At 45.0% G+C, this 22019-nt stretch overlaps 1 protein-coding gene across 2 annotated transcripts in view; it reads left to right on the forward strand.

Annotated features, from left to right (window-relative positions):
• Nucleotides 1–22019, forward strand: part of LOC143823994 (potassium voltage-gated channel subfamily KQT member 1-like) — a 280017-nt gene that overhangs the window by 15752 nt on the left and 242246 nt on the right. For both annotated transcript variants that reach the window (XM_077310777.1, XM_077310778.1), the window contains exons 3-6: nucleotides 9977–10067; nucleotides 15007–15133; nucleotides 19910–19988; nucleotides 21344–21440. In XM_077310777.1, coding sequence (XP_077166892.1) covers nucleotides 9977–10067; nucleotides 15007–15133; nucleotides 19910–19988; nucleotides 21344–21440 — 394 coding nt within the window. The remainder of the gene's footprint in view (nucleotides 1–9976; nucleotides 10068–15006; nucleotides 15134–19909; nucleotides 19989–21343; nucleotides 21441–22019) is intronic.

Raw genomic sequence — 22019 nt, forward strand, 5'->3', positions numbered from 1 at the left:
AATACAAGGATCTCAGTGGGATGCAATGTCAGAGAGTCCACCCTCCAAAACAGCCGCATTTTCCAGGGGGAAGTGATTTCTGTAGTCTGGAGATGAGCTGGAATTCCAGGAGATCCCCAGGCGCAACTGGAGGCTGGCATCCCCACAATACAGTGAAGTCAGTCATCCCTGCAGATGTTGCCTGATCTTGACCCACCATTAAGGCTATAACCTGATCATCTTTAGAAATGCACATGGAAGGCAACCCAGTCGTGTTAATTGCCCAGAGGCAAAGATTGTGAAAATTGTTAGCAGGATTGAGGTAAACCTCAGGTGTCCTTCTCAGGGCAGGCCTTGAAAAACAAGTGCCTGAGGAGAAAACCTGAAACCAAAAGCCATGCAAAATTTATACATGGCAAAAACTGCAATGAATGTTGCCACTTTCTTGTCATGGAAAGAGTAAGAGATATCCTACACAGTGGTCCCCAACCCCCAGTCCGTGGACCGCTCTCAGTCTGTAGATCAGTCCCTTGGCAAAAGGCAAAAAGCGTGCTTCAACCCAGCTGCAGAACATAGAGTTTCTTCTTGTCTTTTTCAAGGTATTTGAGGATATTTGCCTTCGCTCCTCAGGGCTCCCATTGATTTGTCGTTATCGCAGGTTAAAATTTTCATGAAAGTAAAATGTTCTTTATATTCGTTTTTGTGGCGTATCTGTATCATATTTTGAAGGGATGTTTAAACATTACCATAGCGACCAGTAATGACTGGGGTAATGACTGGGGAAGGCACTGGCAAACCACCCCGTATTGAGTCTGCCATGAAAACGCTAGAGGGCGCCACCCCAAGGGTCAGGCATGACCCGGTGTTTGCACAGGGGATACCTTTACCTTTACCTTTACCTATAGCGACCAGAGTCAGAGAGCGTTAGGGCAGTGTTCGAGAGGAGTGGAGTAGACTATCTCGCCCCCCCCCCTGCCTGGGCCTCAGTAAAATTGTCAAGCGTTGACCGGTGATAAAAAAGTTGGGGACCATTGTCCTAGGACATTCATGAGGTAAGAACTTCACAGCACCATCCTAAACAGAGTTGTTCCCTCCTATACCTATTTACTTCACTGGAATTTAGAAGGCTATAGCTGCACTTAGGACCACACTGTTAGGGACGGGGATAGACGCTGCCTGCTTAATGTAATAGTTATCTTGCCCGGTGACACTAAAAGCATTTCACACACAGATCAGCTTGGTATAGCTTTCAGTGTTCTCATTTGCTCATGCCAGACCTTGATTTACTGTTTTTATCTGTTGGGCAGAACATATTTGACCTTGCAGCTTGGATTCTTGGAAATGCTATTTTTAAGCTCGAACCTGGTCTCAAACATACCCTAAAAACAAACCCAATTTGGGATTAAGAGCACATGCCCACATGCATTTATTGAAGTGTGAACAGGTAGAGAACAGAATGTTAATAGAATAGGACAAGCTGTTATCAGTTAATAACGTCAATCCATTAATGCACGTTTTCATCGGGTCAGTGTGTAGCCATTCTTTGTAGGGATCTGTACTGGAACTTTCTTGTCTGCACTTTCTGGGGGCACTCCTTCATGGGACTCAAATCTTGCAATGTAAAAGGGAGCACCGGTGTTAGGCCAACACTGGCAAAGGCTGGAGTAGATTGGCTGTTTGTCCAACAATGTGGCTTCCCCCACTTGCATGTGGGATCACAATGGCAAGACAATGGCATTGCCCCAGTAATGTATATGTATTCCATTCATTCTTTGCTATCCTGGCCTCTGCCTTCCTTTCTTCCTTTCTTCCTTCCTTCCTTTCTTCCTTCCTTCCTTTCTTTCTTCCTTCCTTCCTTTCTTTCTTTCTTTCTTTCTTTCTTTCTTTCTTTCTTTCTTTCTTTCTTTCTTTCTTTCTTTCTTTCTTTCTTTCTTTCTTTCTTTCTTTCTTTCTTGCATTCTTTCTTTCTTTCTTTCTTTCTTTCTTTCTTTCTTTCCCATTGTCTCATCTCTTCTTGTCATTTAGGATTCAAACAGATGAGATCCGTGATCAAATCTCCCAGTTATCGTTAAAGGACAATTGAAAATGCGCAGGATCCTAGTTTGGAGAAGGGATGTAGCCAGCTTGGCATAGTGGTTAAGAGTGGCGGTCTCAAATCTGGAGAATCATGTTGGATTCCCCACTCCCACGTGTGGCCATCTGGGTGACCTTAGGCCAGTCAACAGTTCTCTTTGAGCTCTTTCAACTTTACCTCCCTCACAGGGTATCTGTTGTGGGGAGAGGAAGGGAAGGTGATTGTATGCCCCTTTGAGACTCCTTAGGTTAGCCTCTTCTTCTTCTAGTATAGATGACCTCCCCTGTACCCATGCTCTGATTAGCCCTTTAAAGCAGGGGTAGTCAACCTGTGGTCCTCCAGATGTCCATGGGCAGCAATTCCCATGAGCCCCTGCCAGTAAATGCTGGCAGGGGCTCATGGGAATTGTAGTCCATGAACATCTGGAGGACCACAGGCTGACTATCCCTGCTTTAAAGAACAAAAAGATGAACAAAAGCAAGTTTAAAAACACCCTTAAGGGCTAATAATACTACAGAAGGGATCACTTTTGAATTAGTGAATCTGTACAGAAGTGGAAGAGCTAAACCACTTCCCCTTTGTGCCGCAGCCCAATCCAGATCAAGGCCATGTGGGTACAATTGTTCTTTAAAAAGCATTGGAGCGATGCACAAAACCCAATGGTACATTGGCGGTATTATGCTGTAATACTTGTTCACACGCCATCAAAATGGCCAGCTGTTTCAAAAAATTCACAGCTGCTGTAGAGAAAGTCAAGTCTGATGTTGTTACTTTAGCTTGTGTTTGGTATACTGGTTGGGTTTTCTGGGAGGCTAAGCTTCCACAGAGCCTCCGTCACAATATGTTAATCACATGTACCACTTTGCTGGCCAGTTATCTGGGCCATGCTGGCCTTCATCTGATCTCGGCCGGATCAGTCTGTTGGAGTGCCCCACGCTCTCCTGTATTTGGCTGGAGGCCTTTTCCAGTGAACGAAGATTTCAGTAACGGTGGCTTCAAGGACATTCTTCTTCCAAAGAGAAGGTTTTTAAATCTGGTCCCAGTGAGTTTTGATTTTTAAGGACGTAATGTTAAAAATGGATGAACTTCTTATTTGGGCTGGAGTGAAGTACGTGTCAGCATTCCGCCAGAGGCAGAACTGGGTCAAATGAGATTATTCGGGTCATCCACTAATCCGGAAGCACAGTCTTTCCGTGCTGTTTGGATGATACGCTGGGTCACACACACACACACCCCTTCTGTTTCATTGCTGAAATGCTAACGTGGTATATTGTGTCACTTAGAAAAGTGGTAGCTGTGCTGCTAGGCTGTTCTGTTTTAGTGCTCTGGATCCACTTTCAGTGAAAGCTGCTTTGGGGAACAGGGGCAAGTCATTGGTTTTTAAGGGACCAAGCCCTATGAAGATAGGTTGAGGGACTTGGGAATGTTCAGCCTGGAGAAAGGGAGGTTGAGAGGGGACATGATAGCCCTCTTTATGTATTTGAAAGGTTGTCACTTGGAGGAGGGCAGGATGCTGTTCCCATTGGCTGCAGAGGAAAGGACACGCAGTAATGGGTTTAAACTTCAAGTACAACAATATAGGCTAGATATCAGGAAAAAAAATTCACAGTCAGAGTAGTTCAGCAGTGGAATAGGCTGCCTAAGGAGGTGGTGAGCTCCCCCTCACTGGCAGTCTTCAAGCAAAGGCTGGATACACACTTTTCTTGGATGCTTTAGGATGCTTTGGCCTGATCCTGCGTTGAGCAGGGGGTTGGACTAGATGGCCTTTGTGGCCCCTTCCAACTCTAGGATTCTATGATTCTCAGCATTCAATCTGGAATCAAAAAGATTGTTTCATGGCCCCCATCTTTGTTCAGCAAGGAGACGTTTCCAGAGGCAGGCTTTTCCAGGGTTGGTTCCTTGTAAAGAAAGGGATCTAGATATTTATGCTGCGATCTGTCTTTATAAATATGTAGGCCAGCACACAGAGATTGATCTGCAAGGCAGCATCCATTCTGCCGCTTCAGGGCAGCCTGAATTGAAATGCGACTGGGCCCAGCCTGACCCTCTAAGGGAGAAGTCCCAGTGGCCATAATGGTCAATTTGCCTCTGCTAGAGCAACTAATATATCCTCACTTCCAAAACTAGGGGGCTTTTTGCACGCCTTCAAAATAGCACAATGGTTGCCAATTGAAAACGCTACTGATTTGCTGTTTTGCACAACGTCGTCGACAATCTGCCACACACCTGAAACCAATCTGCAAAAAGCGCTTCCTTGTAGCGCTTTCAGGGAAATCCCCAAAAGTGGATTCACCCTCCGGAAAGCGATACACTCCTGCAACCAATCTGCAACACTAGCGAAAAAGACCTGTGCGTTAACATTGTTGCGGTTTCTACAAAGTCCCTCCCCCTGGCTCTCTTCTCTGAACTTCCGGCGAAGCGATCGCCATTTTTTTTTCTCCGAGCGAGCGGGGATAAACGCACCAGCGAGCCTCTTTCTGTTTAGAGGCTTCCCTGGCTTCAGTCCTTCCCCTTTAGTCACTAAGCACAAACCACAGAAAAGCCCGTTTGCTGATGTATTTTCCCATTAATTTTTACACATTCATTCAGCCGAAAATCGGGCCCGTGAGAGGGGGGGGGGGTTTCACTCGGAGGAAGCATGGCAACGATCAAACGATCAAACGACAGCTCAAACACATTAGGCAGCTGGATGGGTCTCTCCGTTGCAACGAATCTACCCAGATTCGTTACAATGGGTCTGTTTTTTTTTAAAAAAACCTTTCTTAAAGGGAAAGGGGCTGTTTGGGAGCATGCTAACGGCTGCCCATTGGCTGCTTGACGGCCAGGGGCGGGACGAGCTTGGCAATAGCGCTTCCTTTCTAGCGATTTCTGCCGAGACCGGAAGCCTGTGGGAAACGCTACAAAATGCAACTGGATTCCACTACAAAGGCAGGTATGCATAACGACGAATTCCACTATTTTAAATGGCGATTTTTCATTCAGTGACCAATTTGCTTCAAAGATCCCGGTGCGTAAAGCCCCTCGGTCTGAAGCCAAAATGAAAAGGGTCCTAAGCATTACCAGCCTGAGACCGCCCCCCCCCTTCATATACTCAAACAGAGAGGTTGTTAGGATAGATGATATGCTGTACTAATGAAGGGTTGGAGCTGAATTTCTTGTTTAGTAGTACCATCATTTCACCCGGATAATAAAAATGGGCCAAAGAAGCAACGATTTAGATAGAATCTAAGAATCCTGGCGCCCCGCTTGGCAGAGAAGACACCTGTTGTAAAAACCAGGTTTGGGGAGTAAAGGTTAGAGATGAGATGTTGACGCTGGATGATGATGTTATCCGTTATCCGTAATATCTTGCCTTCTACATTGGTGATTTGCTCCTCTGGTTGGTAACTTTGGCTGTCCATGGTATTCGCAGCATTCGCCTCCAACACCATAATTCAAAGGCATCTATTCTCCTCCTGTCTTCTTTCTTCAGGGTCCAGCGGGGAAGACAATGGCGTTGACTAGCTGGCACTTTATATTAAGGCCGATATCCTTACTCTTCCTTATTCGTTTCATGCTTAACATTGCGTTCTGGCCCAGTGTTATTCGCCGTTTGATTTCACAGCTGCATCCACTACTCTGAGTGATCATAGTGAAACATGAATGAATGAAGAAGAGAAGCTAGCTTGGTGTAGAGGTTAGGAGTGGCGGCTTCTAAACTGGAGGGCCGGTTTTGATCCCCCACTTCCCCTCCACATGCAGTCAGCTGACTAATCACAGTCCTGTTAGAACTGTTCTCACAGAGCAATTCTGTCAGTGCTCTCCCAGGCCCACCTATCTCACAGGGTATCTGTTATGGAGAGAGGAAGGGAAGGTGATTGTAAGGCAGTTTGAGACTGCCTTGAGTAGTGGGGTATAAAAAACAACTCTTCTTCACCGAGCAAGCTTAAGCTAGTGTGGTTAGACTGGTGGTCAGAATATCATGACTGGACCCTATTGGCTAGTATCCATTATGTCACTGGTAATGAATGAGGCAAGCCTTCTCCCTCATGCACATACCATTTGCACCTTGTCTTAGTTCAAAACATTACAAGAGGTGCAACAGAAGTGCAGAGCATTTCAAGTCAACGAATTCCCAGTGGCTCTCTCCCGTCCTCTCCCAAGTGACTCGGTGCAGTTTCGGGAAGTGTTTGAATGTTGCCTTGCTCACCAGCACAAGAATGCAGAAGTCTCCCTTTCTCGAGGGTGTCAGGTTATCAATTCTGCTGCAAGCCCCCCTCCCCCCCCCCCATGTGGGACTGGAACTGGGATTTGTACAGCTCTAACATCATCAGGCTTAGCTTCTGTGGCATGGCCATTGGCCCCACAGATCATATATCATTGCTCAGTTGTACTTGTCCAACATAAGTGATGGGTGTTTGCCCAAGCCTTTAAGAAATCCACGTGTGGTGCTTTCAGCTGGTGAGCTGTATCGAATGCTTTACACACGCATGCCTTGTTACTACCTGTTTAACATGACTCTCTGTGGGTGTTCCCTGCAGCCATCTGATCAGGCAGTTCCTGCTTGGCTTTAGCAGTTGTCTAGTAAGTTTTACTGTGCTAGTACTGAGCTTAAGTATGGCAACTGTACACAAATACTGATTGATGCCCGTTTTTGTGTTTTTGCAGCTTTAGTCTCTGAAGATCTTCCACATTACATTTTGTTCTGCCCTTTTTATACATAGCCCAGAAACAAATTTATTAGAGAAAAAATTAAAAGCCCATTTCCACAGTTACTAAAAATTTCATGGTGGCATTCATACAGCTCCGTGAAATTTCATTTCTTGTACAATAAAATCCCACAATTCAGGTGCAGTGCCGAATGCACTCCCCATGTGCTGCGCAATTTGTGAAATTTGAGAAAATGCGAACTCCCCCCTCCCATGGGAGGGAATTCAAAGTAACCTAAAGTGGAAGCTCAGAAGTCTGATTTTCCCGCTGTTTCCTGCCTCAAAATGATGACATTTGAGATCTGACTAATGCTATGTCTGTGCCCACCCTCCTCCCCTCCTCCCCTTCCCACTGTGTTTTTAAAAAGTTTTGAACATGATTGCGTTACAACGCAGTTCCAAAGTAACATAAGCACAACACACACACTGCCTCCTGGTCTCCCCTCCAGCAAGATTGAAAGTTCAACAGAACACTCTGTCAGTTTCATGTAGGGAGACTAGGAATGTTGTTAATTTCATCCAACAACCTCCTCCAGCTTTCTCCAAGTATAAAAATAAAAAACAGCCCCGTCTTTATGTTACAGTGTGTTGTTGTTAGTTGCAAAGTCGTGTCCAACCCATCGCAACCCCATGGACAATGTTCCTCTAGACCTTCCTGTCCTCTACCATTCCCCGGAGTCCATTTAAGTTTGCACCTACTGCTTCAGTGGCTCCATCCAGCCACCTCATTCTCTGTCATCCCCTTCTTCTTTTGCCCTCAATCGCTCCCAGCATTAGGCTCTTCTCCAGGGAGTCCTTCCTTCTCATGAGGTGGCCAAAGTATTTGAGTTTCATCTTCAGGATCTGGCCTTCTAAGGAGCAGGCAGGGCTGATCTCCTCTAGGACTGACCGGTTTGTTCGCCTTGCAGTCCAAGGGACTCGCAAGAGTCTTCTCCAGCACCAGAGTTCAAAAGCCTCAATTCTTTGACCCTCGGCCTTCCTTAAGGTCCAACTTTCACAGCCATACATTGCAACTGGGAAGATCATAGCCTTGTCTAGATGCACTTTAATTGGCAGGGTGATATCTCTGCTTTTTAGGGTGCTGTCTAGATTTGCCATAGCTTTCCTCCCCAGGAGCAAGCATCTTTTAATTTCTTTGCTGCAGTCCCCACCTGCAGTGATCTTGGAGCCCAGGAAAGTAAAATCTGTTACTACCTCCATTTCTTCTCCATCTATTTACCAGGAATGGAGAGGAATTGTTACAGTGTAGGAGTGTCTTAATGTATTCACTGAGGGTTTAAAAAAAGAAAAAATAACAAGCACTATATTGGGGGGGGAGGCAATTAATGACACAGAATGCTTGACTGAAGTGGCATACTTAAAGCAAAGGTACAAGCAGGCACCATTTCCCCCAAGCTGTCTTTGAATTTGCATTGCTTCAAGAAGGCTGCAGAGGTGTGCGTGTGTGTGTGGGGGGGGGGGGGGGAGGAATGAGCCACACAGCATATGAAAAGGGGTGCACTTGGGCACCTTTCCCATTGGAGGGGGAGGAAGGGAGGAGAGTAAGAGGGAGGGAGAATGGCATTATTGAGCATGCTTGAATTTTTTTTAAGGGAAGGGAGGCGAGGCAGGAGCCATGAACGCCGACTCTCCCAATGGATGTGTAAAATGCAAGCCACAAAAAGACTCCAGGATGGTGCCAGAGTAAAACACAAATGTAGAATGCCAGGCGCAAAATCAGGGTCGGCATTCAGAAGTCAATGCAGCAAGGATGCATCAGCAAATAACAACTGTGGAAATGTCCCTGGTTCCCCCCCCCCCCCCTGTGATGGAAAAACTGTCTCTCTGTCTTTCTGATCTTCTGGATTGATAAATCTCTTATAGAATAGCATGATTCACCCTGACAGCTTAGAAAATTCAGGCTTGAGCTGTAGTTAATATTGAAATTCACCAGTACACAAAGAAAAAGCTATTTTTACCTAATGAACTTTTACATGTTTTTAACATTATAACATTTGCCAAACTCGCTCTAGCCATCTCTGTTCCCTTGTCCATTCGTGCAGCTTCTAGCTGTACCAGGGAGTTAGTTTGGGTCGGGAGTGTAGAGGGCATCGGGGTGCAATTTCGACGAGGGCTTCAAACAGCTGGGTATGCTAGACCTCTACCAGCTCATTGACCGAGTCACTGAGGGTCCTGCAGAGCAGAAAAACAAATTGATTATTGCCACCGGCTTCCAAAGCTGCCAACATGTAATAATGTTTTCCCAGTTCTGGAGCAGATAGACCAGTGATCCTCCTCACTGTATGGGTTGTAAAGAGCCAGCTTCGGGCTGAACATGCTCATCTATGGAGCACAAAGGCTCATCTATGGAGCACAAATGACTGCTGTTTCAGTGGCAGTGCAATCCCCAGCAAAGCTAGTTTCCCCAAGACCACTGAGGTCGACAGGCTTAGGAGGGTGCTACTCTTTTGTAAATACTCTATTGAAAATCCCATTTAGTTGGGAAGTTAGCTTTAGACGTAAACAACAATTCAAGAGCAAACTTAATAATTGGTCATCAGTTGGAGATAAATATCTCCGTTTTCAAAAAGGTTAAAGGCATTTGTGGTGAATCACATTCAGACTTTGTTATCAAAACTAGCAAAAAAGCATGCTGTATCTCAAAATACAATGGGCGCTTGCCCCCCCCCTGCCCCGGGAAGGCCAGCCAGGGCCTGGAGAGGCCTTGGTGGGCCTTTTCAGGGTGGCTGGAGGCAAGCGCTGGTGGGAACACTGTTCCTCTCCCCGCCATCCCAGGCAGCCTTCCACCCTCCCTCCAGGTCCCACTTACCAAGCTGGGACTTCTTCCATATGGAAGAAATTGGAGGGAGATGCAGCCAGGAATGGGACCCCTTCTTGATTGGCCATTCGTTGAATGGACAGCCAGTCAGGGATGGGACAGCCAGGACAGCCTACCTGATTGGTAGGCGATGAGTCCCAACTCCTCCCAGCACCCTCTTTCCGTTTTATTTATATGTTCAGATATTAGAATCACTTTCCTCTCAAATTAGGCACTGCTTTAACAATAGCATCAAATGTCCTTTTAATGTAAGTGTTTAAAATATATATTTGACTTTATTGCTCCCAGAAGCCCAACTTTGTTTCTGTTCTTAGCATGTAGCAAGGCTGCACATATCCTTTAGAGAAGAAATGCAGTTGTGTAGTGAAAATGTTTTTGGCCGTGTCATTGAAAACATGCTCTCTTTTGGTCTTACAGATTTCTTTTGGTGCTGGTTTGTTTAATTTTCAGTGTTCTATCTACTATAGAACATTACTCAGAATTTGCCACTGGGACGCTCTTTTGGATGGTGAGTAACCAAATTTAAAATGTTGCATGAAATCTCTACGTGGTATAACTGGTCAGCATTTTATTTATTTTATTAAATTGATTTATATATCACCACTCTCCAAGACTTGTGGTAGTTTTCAATAAAATTTTGCTATGAAAAACAGAACAAAAATTCCAAATGAAAACTCACCAGCTTGGTGCAGTGGTTAAGAGTGGCTGCTTCTAATCTGTTGAGCCGGGTTTGATTCCCCGCTCCCCCACATGCAGCCAGCTGGGTGACCCTGGGCTCACCACAGCACTGAAAGAGTCCAGCCTCCTGTCTCACACAGTGGCCAACTAGTTCCTCTGGATGGCCTACAACAGGGCATAGAGGCCGAGGCCTTCATTGACGTTGCCTCCTGGCTCTGGGATTCAGAGCCATTCGTGCCGCTGAATGTGGAGGATCTCCTCAAATCCCCATGGCTAGTAGCCATTGATAAACTCCATGAGTCTATCAAATCCTCTGAAAAAGCTGTTTGTTTCTGTGGCCAGCAAATGTCACATTCTCTGTGTAAAGTATTTCATCTTATATTATTGTATGCATGTTATGGTAGCTGGGGCTACAGGGAATACAGTAGTCATTTGGCACTTCTGGAATTTGCCAGTAATTGCAAACCTGGCTCTCTACAAGCCATGCAGCCTAAAGGATCAGAGGTCTATATACTCCAGAACTGGGAAGATTCATTATTTCATGTTGGCAGCTTTGAAGGGTGGCGGTGAAGATTAATTTGTTTTTTTCTGGCCCCTAAGATCCAAATGAGTGGGTCTTTAGGGTTCAGAGTTAGCCATTCCTGCTTTGTAGCACTTTTGAACTGAATGAAGAGACATTAATGGAGTCATTGTGTTTCCTTCAATAGATTATCCAGTTAGTATATCAGATGGTTTATTCTAATGAGTATCTAGACCAGGGGTAGTCAAACTACAGCCCTCCAGATGTCCATGGACTACAATTCCCATGAGCCCATGCCAGCATCCGCTCATGGGAATTGTAGTCCATGGACATCTGGAGGGCCACAGTTTAACTAACCCTGAGGCAATGTATGAACATTGTCAGAGATGCTTGTGCCCTGTGAAAGACGTTTTGTGCAGTGGAACGTATGAGACTTTTTTTTATTAAAAAGAAAGAAAACACTGTTTTCTTTCAGTCTTCTGAATGTTGTACATTATGACACTGTTTGGCTCCCACTGAACTCTTCTTAAAGCAGTGGTTTGGAGCCTATTGCTCGATTCAGCAAAGCTTGAAACTTTCCTGGATGGACATGGCTCTTCCATTGGTGGAATAGCCATTTTCCCAGAGAAATTATCCTTAAGCCAGAAAAATACTTCAAACTTTGCTATTCAGAGAGGTGGGCTACGTTGCTCTATGTTGGCATGCAGTCTTTCCAAGTGGGGCCTGACAGTCTCCTGGTATTTTAATTGATCTTTAGTTCAGTTCCCCTGGACAAAATGGCTGCTTTGGGGGGTGGACTTGATGACAATGTACTCTAATGAATTCTCCCAGGTCCCAAAACCTTTCCTTCCCAAAATCTCCAGGTATTTCCTAGCCCAGAGCTGGAAACCCTATTTCCCTAGATGTACCAAACAAATGCAGAAAAGATGTTGAAGGGGGGTGGGGGTGGGGTGGAGGCAGTGTGCCAGGAGTTGCTTGTGCAGGAAGGAAGGGGGAAGCTTGGAACAAACCCCATTGTTCCCTTGGAAGGGGCATGCACCAGTCAGTAGTAAACAGCCTTGGCATGAATATGTGAGGGGAAGCACGATCCCTTCTTGAGAAGTCAACAACAGGAGTTGCCTTTTAAGGTGTTAAGAGCTTCTGTTGGTTAAATCTCCTCTGTCCTGAACTTTAAAACCTGAGCATATCACTTCTGACTTGTTGCAAGCTATTAGCAGTGGTAATTAATATTTAAGCGAGGCATACGTTTCCTCATGCCTGGCTTTGCCTCTTGGATTCCTGCTGGTTCGGTCAGTGATACCCCATTTCTGGGGCAGGCATGCTGTGAAAACTTCAAGGGTTTGGAACACCTCTCGGGCATCTTGCTGTGGAGTAATAACATGGAAAGCTACAAATGCAGTTCTTGACCGTGTATAATGCCAGATCTGTTGATGGCTGGTGTGGCATAGTGGTTGGAATCTCAGGCTCTGGATCTGGGAGACCCTGGTTCATAGAGTCATATTATTATAGAGTTGGAAGGTACCTCCAGGGTCATCTAGTCCAACCCCCTGCAGAATGCAGGATCTGCGTTCAAATGTCTACTCTGCCATGGGTGACTTTGGGCCACTCACAGACTCACAGGTAGCTGTTGTTCAGAAAGGTCTCTTCTGCAGCAGAGAATTGCCAGTCAATGGGAACTATTAGGTTAGACTTAGCATCTCAGCAATCTCACCTCCTTTGGGCTGTGGATCCTGAACAGATGTTGATCTGCAGTTCTTAGTGCTTTGGGGGGCATAGGAAGGAAAAGATGATACCATAGATACACTGGTCCCAGACTGTTTATGGCCTTGAAGGTTAACATCAGAACCTTGAACCTGATTTGGTCTCCAATTTGGAGCCAATGCGGCTGGGAGAGCACTGATGTCACATGCGCCCTCCATTGAGTCCCTGTCCGGACTCGAGTTGCTGCATTTTGGACCAGTTGGCATTTTCAGAGCAGTCTCAAGGGCAGACCTGCATAGAACAAGTTGCAGAAGTCTAATCTGGAGATGACTGTTGCATGGATGAGCCTGAGAGATAAGGTGCCAGCTCACTTGCCTGGTGCGGGTGGAAAAATGTCAGGTGGGCTGTCTTTGTGATTTGGGCCTCCACTGATAAGGAGAGAACCAGAATCACACCCAAACTCCTGGCAGAAGGCATCAGGGTTCACTGCACCCCACCAAGCACTGGGAGCTGTATCACCTGTCTCTCCGTCTTGTCTGGATTCAACTTCAGCTGGCTCTGCCTGAGCCAATCCGCCACAATCTCCATATTCTGGAGTAGCTGGTTAAGGGAGTACAAATAGATATTGAATAGCATATGGGAGAGTATGCCTCCCTCTGTGACCCCATCATTTAGGGCTCCACCACTGGAACATACTTCCCCCAGTGCCATACTCTTCCACAAGACTTTCTCTGTGAAACAGCTTGCAAAAAACCCTCACAGCTAATATCGGATTTCAAACTTTGGGACGAACCTAAGATTGTCAATGATCTAATGAGCCAGCTTGGTATAGTGGTAAGGAATGCCAACTTCTAAATGCCAAATAGCAGAGTAGGGCTTCCTTCCGTCCTTCATCCAAGACAGGAAATGTTGCTGACTGTGTTATGTTGTCATTGTAATCCTATCATAAATCCATCTGGGGCCTTCATAAACTTGAACATGGCTTAGCTCTTTGATAAAAGGGATCTCATTTTCAAGTGACTGATGCATCTTATCAATCCAATCTTAGCTATAATTGCCCAGTTAATTATGCATCTGAACTCTCGCTAAACCTTCCCAGCAATTAACACACACACCCCTGCTATTTCTCTACCAGTGTGTTTAGTTGAAGACATTTTATTCCATTATAGCTGATGAAGTGTGCAGGCACATGAAAGCATATATCTTGAATTCAACTTTATTGTTCTTAAAGGTCAAACTTTGTTCTGCTGCTTCAGACCAACATGGCTACCCACCTGAAATCTCTCTTCATATCTTGTATTTATGTATTCCGCTTAGATCCTCCTTCATTAAATATCTCCTAGAGATTTTTTTAAAACATACACCCAGTACTGGTGGCCAGTTCTAGGTTTGCTCGCCCCTCAAAACTATAATTCTCTCTTTAATCACCCCCCCCAAAAGTGTCTGGAGAACAGATCTTAGCTGATATGCAGCAGCTGTACTGCCTGCAGGTGTAAGTTAAGGAGATCCTATTTCCCCAGTTTTAATAGCTCTGCACTGAATTGTGTCCAGAGGAATCAAATTAACAGCAAAGGGGCTGATGCTCACCTGTAAAGCTTTCTATGGTCTGGGACCAGAATACCAAAAGGGTCACCTTCTCTGGCATGTTCCTGCCTGCCAGTTGAAATCATTTTTAGAGGCCATTGTCTTATAGTAAAAGATGGATGAGTGCCAGAGCAAAGGACTTTCGGATTAAAGTGCCAAAACATCAGGCCTCCCTCGCCATGGAGGTTTGTTGACCTTCAGGTGCTGGACATCCTGACCTGGATAGCCCAGGTAAGGCCAGTTCTATCAGATCTGAGCCTTCAGGGAGGGTGGTATATAAATAAGGTAAAGGTAAAGGTATCCCCTGTGCAAGCACCGGGTCATGTCTGACCCTTGGGGTGACGCCCACCAGCGTTTTCATGGCAGACTCAATACGGGGTGGTTTGCCAGTGCCTTCCCCAGTCATTACCATTTTACCCCCCCCCCCAGCAAGCTGGGTACCTCGGAAGTTTGGAAGGCTGAGTCAACTTTGAGCCGGCTGCTGGGGCTGAACTCCCAGCCCCATGGTCAGAGCTTCAGACAGCATGCCAGCTGCCTTACCACCCTGCGCCACAAGAGGCTCATGAATGAATGAATGAATGAATAAATAAATCTCAAAAACTAAGGAGGACTGATCTTGCCTAGTGTTTGGGTGGGAGTTTCTCTGAGGAACGATAGGGGCCATGCAATGGAGATAGGAAACGGCAAACCACCTCTGAACTGGCTGCCAGCCCTTGTACTGACTGCATGCTACACTACGCATGCAATATGATAAATAAGTAATAAGATGTTGGCCTAAGACAGTTTTATTCTCCAGAGCCTTGTGTTTATGTTTGTAATGTGGTCATGTGAAGCTGCATTCTACTGAATCCGAGCCATGTTCCCTCAAAGATGCTGGCGATTGAACCTTCTGCATGCGTTTTACCATTCTTCTCATTTTGAGAGTTTTAGCTGTAAAACCTCAAATCTTCTTTTTAAATTTCAGGAAATTGTCTTGGTGGTATTCTTCGGTGCTGAATATGTGGTGAGGCTCTGGTCGGCAGGTTGCAGAAGCAAATACGTTGGTATTAAGGGAAGGATACGTTTTGCTAGGAAGCCTATATCAATAATAGGTAAGATATTTTTTTTTTTGAAAGCTTGAATATTTTGACATTGAAGGTTTGGTTTTTTTCACTAATCACAGGAAGGATCTGCTCCTCTGTTATCATTTGAGTTTGAGGAAAACTGGTTTAATTAGTCCACTTGGGGACTGATTTGCAGTTTCTCTCTGCTTCACATACTCCCTTTCCTGGTGGCCCTAAGTAAGCCTTGATTCTCTATGTTCTGTTTTCCCATCCCCCTGTAGTGCAAGAATGGTCATAACCAACAGCGTCTGAAAGGCCCCTAATCCCTCCCTCCCAGAACTCCATCAATGCGCTCTGGACCTGTTTGCACAGTTGCACTGCGTGCACAGTTTACATTGTTACAACTATCAGATTATTATTATTGTTACAGTCATTTATGTGTCATGGATTGATTCATGTCTTGTTTATACCTTTTATGTAAACCGCCCTGAGCCTCCAGTGAGGGTGGTTTTATATAAATAAAACTGGTTTATATTTATTTTATATAAGTAAAACATACTAAATAAATAAATAAATAAATAAATAAATAAATAAATAAATACATACATACATACATACATACATACATACATACATACATACATACATACATACATACATGCATACTAACCTACCTTCAAGGACATTGTAATCAGCTCCGAGATGCAAGTTATGTCATACATGCAGATGCTGTATAAAGGGATGGTGCACATTCAGTGCACTTTAGCTGTCATTTGCAAGTGGATTTACCTATTTCACACTGGAAAATCCCATTGCAAATGAGTGCTAAAGTGGATTAACCAGGGTGTGTGAAAGCAGCCTAAATATTAAAGTATGATATCTAAGGGATAGGGCATTTATTCTAAAGGGTGCTAGAAAAGATGAAAGTATCAGCAGTTGTTGTTGTTGTTGATGTTGTTGTTGTTGTTGTTGTTGTTATTATTATTCAATTTATTTCCCGCCTCTCCCTACAGGCTTGTGGCGGGTAAGAGCAGTCTTAAAATCCCCCATTAAAACCCCCATTAAAAGACTATAAAAATACCCAACACGGCGGAAAATGCCACTCTCCCCTACCCAAACAAGGGCATTGGGGGATGGAGGGTAATGATGTATACTTCAGACCCCCGGGGGGGGCAGTGTTCTTCCTCGCCAGTTCTAGCCTCAACCATAGACCTGACGGAAGAGCCCCATTTTACAGGCCCTGCAGAACGCTGACAGCAGTGGGACTCGCTCAGTGGCTAAGGAGCCCCTTGTGGCTCTTCTGAACACTTGTCCCTGCTGTGGCTCTGCCCTGTAGTTCAGGAAAAGGTGCAAGGCCCTTGTCTGATGGGCCTTGTGGTGGACAAGTGGTTCCCACCCTGAAATAAGCAGTGAGGCTTCTTGAGATGCATACCATGTGGCTCTTTTGGTGGACGATCATTGCAAACGTGGCTCTCTGTGAGCCACGGACTGAGTTCCACTGATTTAGCAATACATTGGGATTCAGGCTTAAACGGAGTCAGGGTAGAATCTGAAAGGAATTCGAAATAGAAGTGCCAACGCAACATTGTCTGTTCACAATGCATCTATAGGCAAGGTATGGACAAAGCACTAGGGGCTGTCCAATGGGATTTAATTCCCATTGGCCTCGATATAATGGACCACATCCCAACACAGGACCTGCTTTCCCCCTGTTTAGCAATGTGTATATTTGTGTGTGGGTTAATGGCAATAGTGAACAAAAGTGCTGTTAAAGCAGCCAGTCATTATAATTCAGATAGTTGTGGTGTGCTGAGATGTTCTAGATATATTTTTAGTTTGAAACAATGGGAGATATCAAAACAAACATTAGCAGGTTTCCTTTCCATTAGCCAAGCCTAGATAGCCCAGACCAGCCTGACCCCATCAGATCTCAGAGGCTAAGCAGGGTCAGGCCTGGCTAGCTCATGGAAGGGTGACTTCCAAGGAATACCAGGGCCAGGACACGGGGGCAGGCAATGACAAATCATCTCCACCTGGCTGCTAGACAGTCTTAGGATCTCCTGGCTATACTATACAATCAATCAATCAATCAATCAGTGTTCCATTAATGCAAGGATCATTATACAAAGAATAGCACCATTCTAGAACACTCATGAGTATGTACCACATGGCACTTTGAAAACACATTTTTAGCTGCATCATTAAATGTAAAATTGTGCAAACATACATTTAGACTCCCCTTCAGTAGCTAGCGCTATGCCTACTCCCTTCTGAATCTGCCTGGCCACAATTGTAACCTATTAGAATACAGTCGGTATATTTAATATAAAGACTCTGTTTTTCATTAATTTTTGCAGTAATAGCCAGTAGAGGTATGGAAGCTGTACTTTAATAGTCTTTGTACTCCTTTGTTGTTAACATACGACCATCCTGGTTTTGATTCATCATCACTTGATCTCATATTTAAGCAATGATATAATGCTTCTGAATTTGAAAATGATTCTGTAGTTATCCTAAGGTGGGTCACTTTCCCCTCCATACTGAAGCTGAGACAAACAGTGACAGTGGCTCATCTAAGGCATGCAGTGAATTTATGGCAAAGACGAAATTTGAACTGAGGACTTCCAGTTTCATACCTCAGTCTCTTAGCTGCTATACAACACCACCTCTCCAGTTACAGTAGTTATTTCTGAGACATTACGGCCACTTTATACCTGAATCTCTGAAAATGCACACATGGCTCTTTGCTAGGTTTCTTTGACTCTGCAGAGTCAAAATATTTTAGGATACATGCCTCCATGGTATATCTATGTCACAAACTTACTTTGGTCTTTATATTAGTTTAATGCTCACGGCTTTTCCATGGTAGGTTATTTGCTTTGCATGCAGAAGGTCCCAGGTTCAGTCCCCAGAATTTCCAGCTATAAGGAACAGGTGGTAGATGATAGGGGTGACCTCTGCCTAAGACCTGGGAGAGCCACTGCCAGTCAACTAGATCAGAAAAAGTTTGAGCTCAGTGGCACCTTTAAAATCAACAAAGTTTAATTCTGGGGATAAGCTTTTGCTTGTTTGTTTGTATGTTTGTTTATTATTCGATTTCTATAACGCCACTTGCCATAGCCTTGTGGTGGTTTACACATAGAATTCTAAAACAATAAGGTTTTAGGTATCCCCTGTGGTATCCCCTGTGCAAGCACCGAGTCATGTCTGACCCTTGGGGTGATGCCCTCCAGCGTTTTCATGGCAGACTCAATACGGGGTGGTTTGCCAGTGCCTTCCCCAGTCATTACCGTTTACCCCCCAGCAAGCTGGGTACTCATTTTACCGACTTCGGAAGGATGGAAGGCTGAGTCAACCTTGAGCCGGCTGCTGGGATCGAACTCCCAGCCTCAAGGGCAGAGCTTTCAGACTGCATGTCTGCTGTCTTACCACTCTGCGCCACAAGAGGCTCTCTCTTGTAAAACAATAAAACCCCAATAAAATCCCCATTACAATAACAATCACAATGGTGACCATAATCTATAGTAATCCCTCCTTGTTCAGGGTGGGGCACTAGATCTAATCTAATGTAATGAGAGCCAGGGCCGAGATGCATTTGTGTGCATGCCAGTACCCAGAATTAAACTTTTCTGGCCTTAAAAATGCCACTGGACTCAAACTCTGTTCTGTTGCTTCAGACCAACCCGGCTACCTACTTGGTTGATCCGTTATCTGACGTGACATCAGGCAGCTTCATGTTTTCCCAAAGAATCCTGGGTATAGTAATTTGGTCACAGTGGAGAGAATTCTCTGTTATTCTTCACCACTCTCACAGAACTATACTTCTCAGGGCTTCTTGGGGAAGAGAGAGGATGGGATAGACCATTTCCACATGGAGGGGTGAAACGCAAGTTGCAAGTCAGGCTACCTCTGTAGCTCGAATTGCAACCACCTGAGGATCATGTTTAGTACATGGGAACAGAGCAATGGCCCTTTTAGATATGCATGTCTTTGGCCATGAAGCTCTTTGAAGGTCCTAACTAGCAACTGGAGCTGAACTTGGAAACAAACTGGCAGCCAATAGAGCTGTTTTAAGATAGGTGAAATATGTTCTTGTTATCGAAACCCTGGTAATCCTGGGGGTCCTACATTCTGAACCAGCTGCAGCTCCACATTTTGATATCAAGAGATATGCAGTGATCCAACCATGCGGCTACGGAAGCATGAATCAGTGTGGTCAGACTGAGTTGGCAAAACATATGCAGCTCTTAGAAGGCCACTACGCCAGCTTGCTCTTCAAAGAGTTCTGACCTGCATCCATCCAGCCCTTCCTTACCTGCTCCCAAGGAGGGCTTCTGCCAGGAGCTCATTGTAGAACCTCTAGCTCAGGAGTAGTCAAACTGCGGCCCTCCAGATGTCCATGGACTACAATTACCATGAGCCCCTGCCAGCATTTGCTGGCAGGGGCTCATGGGAACTGTAGTTCACGGACACCTAGTGGCAGTGCCTGGGCTCTCCCATGCAGGATCCTCCACCAGCCCAGGTGAGTCCTATGGCAGGGCTCTCGGCCCCAGACAAGATGCATAGCATGTAAATTGTGACGCCAGAACAGAGTTGAGGGTGTTGCTCATTCAGACACATGGGTGGGACAAAAATATAATGGAATTGAGGGGTGAAACTTGCAGATTTATATACTCCCCCATTCTTTCCTTAGAAACTGGGCTAACTGAATAGGCGGAAACAGCAAACTCTCCGGAAACAGCAGATTTTCTAGACGTTTTCCCTTTTCCTTCCCTTTTTTGGTTTACAAGTGAACTAATCATTTCAATGTCTATTTGTCAACAGATCTCATTGTCGTTATAGCCTCAATTATAGTTTTGAGTGTAGGATCGAATGGGCAGGTGTTTGCCACATCTGCAATAAGGTATGTAACAAAGTTCTTTGTTTGCTACCAGCTTGGTAAAAAAAGTGGCCAGATGCCGTTAAACTATATGAATTCACATTTGTTATTCCTTCACATTTACATGCAAAACAACTTGTCTGTGTGCCATTTTATATTATCTACCAGGCTGTGTTCTCTAAAATCATAATTTTCTTCATATGATGTTCTGGTGGCTAAAGCCGATTCTGCTGCCTCTTGCTGAGGTGTTATGGCTGTCCAATAATGTCACCAAGATTCATGCATTTATGCATTTCTCAGATGTACATCAATATGTACACCGAAGTATCACATTCATGCAACTGATAGATGCAAGAGCCAGAGTGGTCCCGCTGGGTGACCTTGAGCAAAGTTCTCTCAGAGCTCTTTCACCCCCCTCTACCTCACAGGGTATCTCTTGTGGGGAGAAGAAGGGAAGGTGAATGTAAGCCACTTCGAGTCTCCTTTGGGTAGAGAAAAGCGGTATATAAAAACCAACTCTTCTTCTTCTTCTTTAACAATGTAGCAACAGGGTACTTGAGAATGGACCAGACAGGGTGAGGTGTGTGTCTATGACACACGCCTAAGAAAGGGCGGAGAGAGGTGATCTCATTAGCAAAGGTTCAAGAGACAACCCAGATCTCTTCTGCAGAAGTGAATTCTAACTGTGAGTGAAGAAATGGAAAAAAAACCCTTGCAAGTGTCCAGTAACACCTTAAAGACCAACAAAATTTGTAGGAGCTTTGCAACTGGATTTTACTGTGTAAAATGGAAAAATCCATTTGCAGATTGTCCCTGGAGTAGATTGAAACTGTATTTCTTAGTGTGTGTGAAAGCATGGTCCTCAGTCTTACTTGCCTCGGAAATTTGTTGTATGGATGCTATGTTTTACAGCAGGGGTAGCCAAAGTGCGGCCTTCCAGATGTCCATGGACTACAATTCCCATGAGCCCCTGCCAGTGAACACTGGCAGGGGCTCATGGGAATTGTAGCCCATAAACTTCTGGAGGGCTGCAGTTTGACTACCCCTGTTTTACAGTCTTGAACTGCCTTGAGCAGGTCACTGGAGAGGGATTTGGTGTTTGCCACCCAAATAAATAAATACGGAATTCCTTTGTGGAAGTATGGGGAAAATATGACTGGCAAAGGAAGTTATTTCAGGACCGCTGCTATTTGACTGTTTCTAACATGGACCATTTGATTTATGGGATTAAAACTGATGAGGTACTGATAAGTTCAAACTGCTCTTGTAAGCCATGACTGAAGTGTAAAATAAAATTTGTCCAGAATTGCATGAGCAGGACCTCTGTGTCTCATGGGATCACGCTCTGTTCTACAATTTCCCCCAACTCTTGTTTCAAGGGGAATCCGGTTTCTGCAGATACTTCGTATGCTCCATGTAGACCGACAAGGCGGGACCTGGAGGCTCTTGGGATCTGTTGTTTTTATACATCGACAGGTACTGTAGACTGAAAGATGGTTCGATACTTTTGAAAGCCGTTTTGTGGTCTTTGCAAACCTGTCATGCTGACGTCAGAACGAGGGAAAGGCAGTCCGTACCAAAAAGGAATTGCTCATTTTGGTTTGTGGTGACTGACAAATAGGATAGTGGGCAAAATCCATTTTGACGCCAAAAGGGAGGTGTGGACTTTGGGAATGAACTCTATTGATTTTTTTAATCTGGTGGGCTTTGATGCATTCTCATTTTACTTGTTAAGTTCTTGTTTCTTTGAGGTGTTCCCTCCCTGTTCTGCATGTGTTTTGTTCCCTCTAGTGGTCGATTCAACTTCAAACTATTTCCCCCTCCCAGTTTAAACAGCCCCCCTCCCCCTGTGTAGCTACAGGACCACCTCTTCCACTATGTTCCCTGGAGAATGCTACAATCTGCATCTACAAATTTGCTGGCGAACACTGGCCCCAGAGTAATTCAGTTGGCTTTGACCAAAACCCTGTCTGGTTGAATGAGCTTCCCATGGAGAACCAGGCCCTGACAGAGCTAGTGAAGTTCCGCAGGGCATGGAAAATGGTGCTCTTCCAC

The sequence above is a fragment of the Paroedura picta genome, chromosome 14, assembly GCF_049243985.1.
Source record: "Paroedura picta isolate Pp20150507F chromosome 14, Ppicta_v3.0, whole genome shotgun sequence".
Lineage (NCBI taxonomy): Eukaryota > Metazoa > Chordata > Lepidosauria > Squamata > Gekkonidae > Paroedura > Paroedura picta.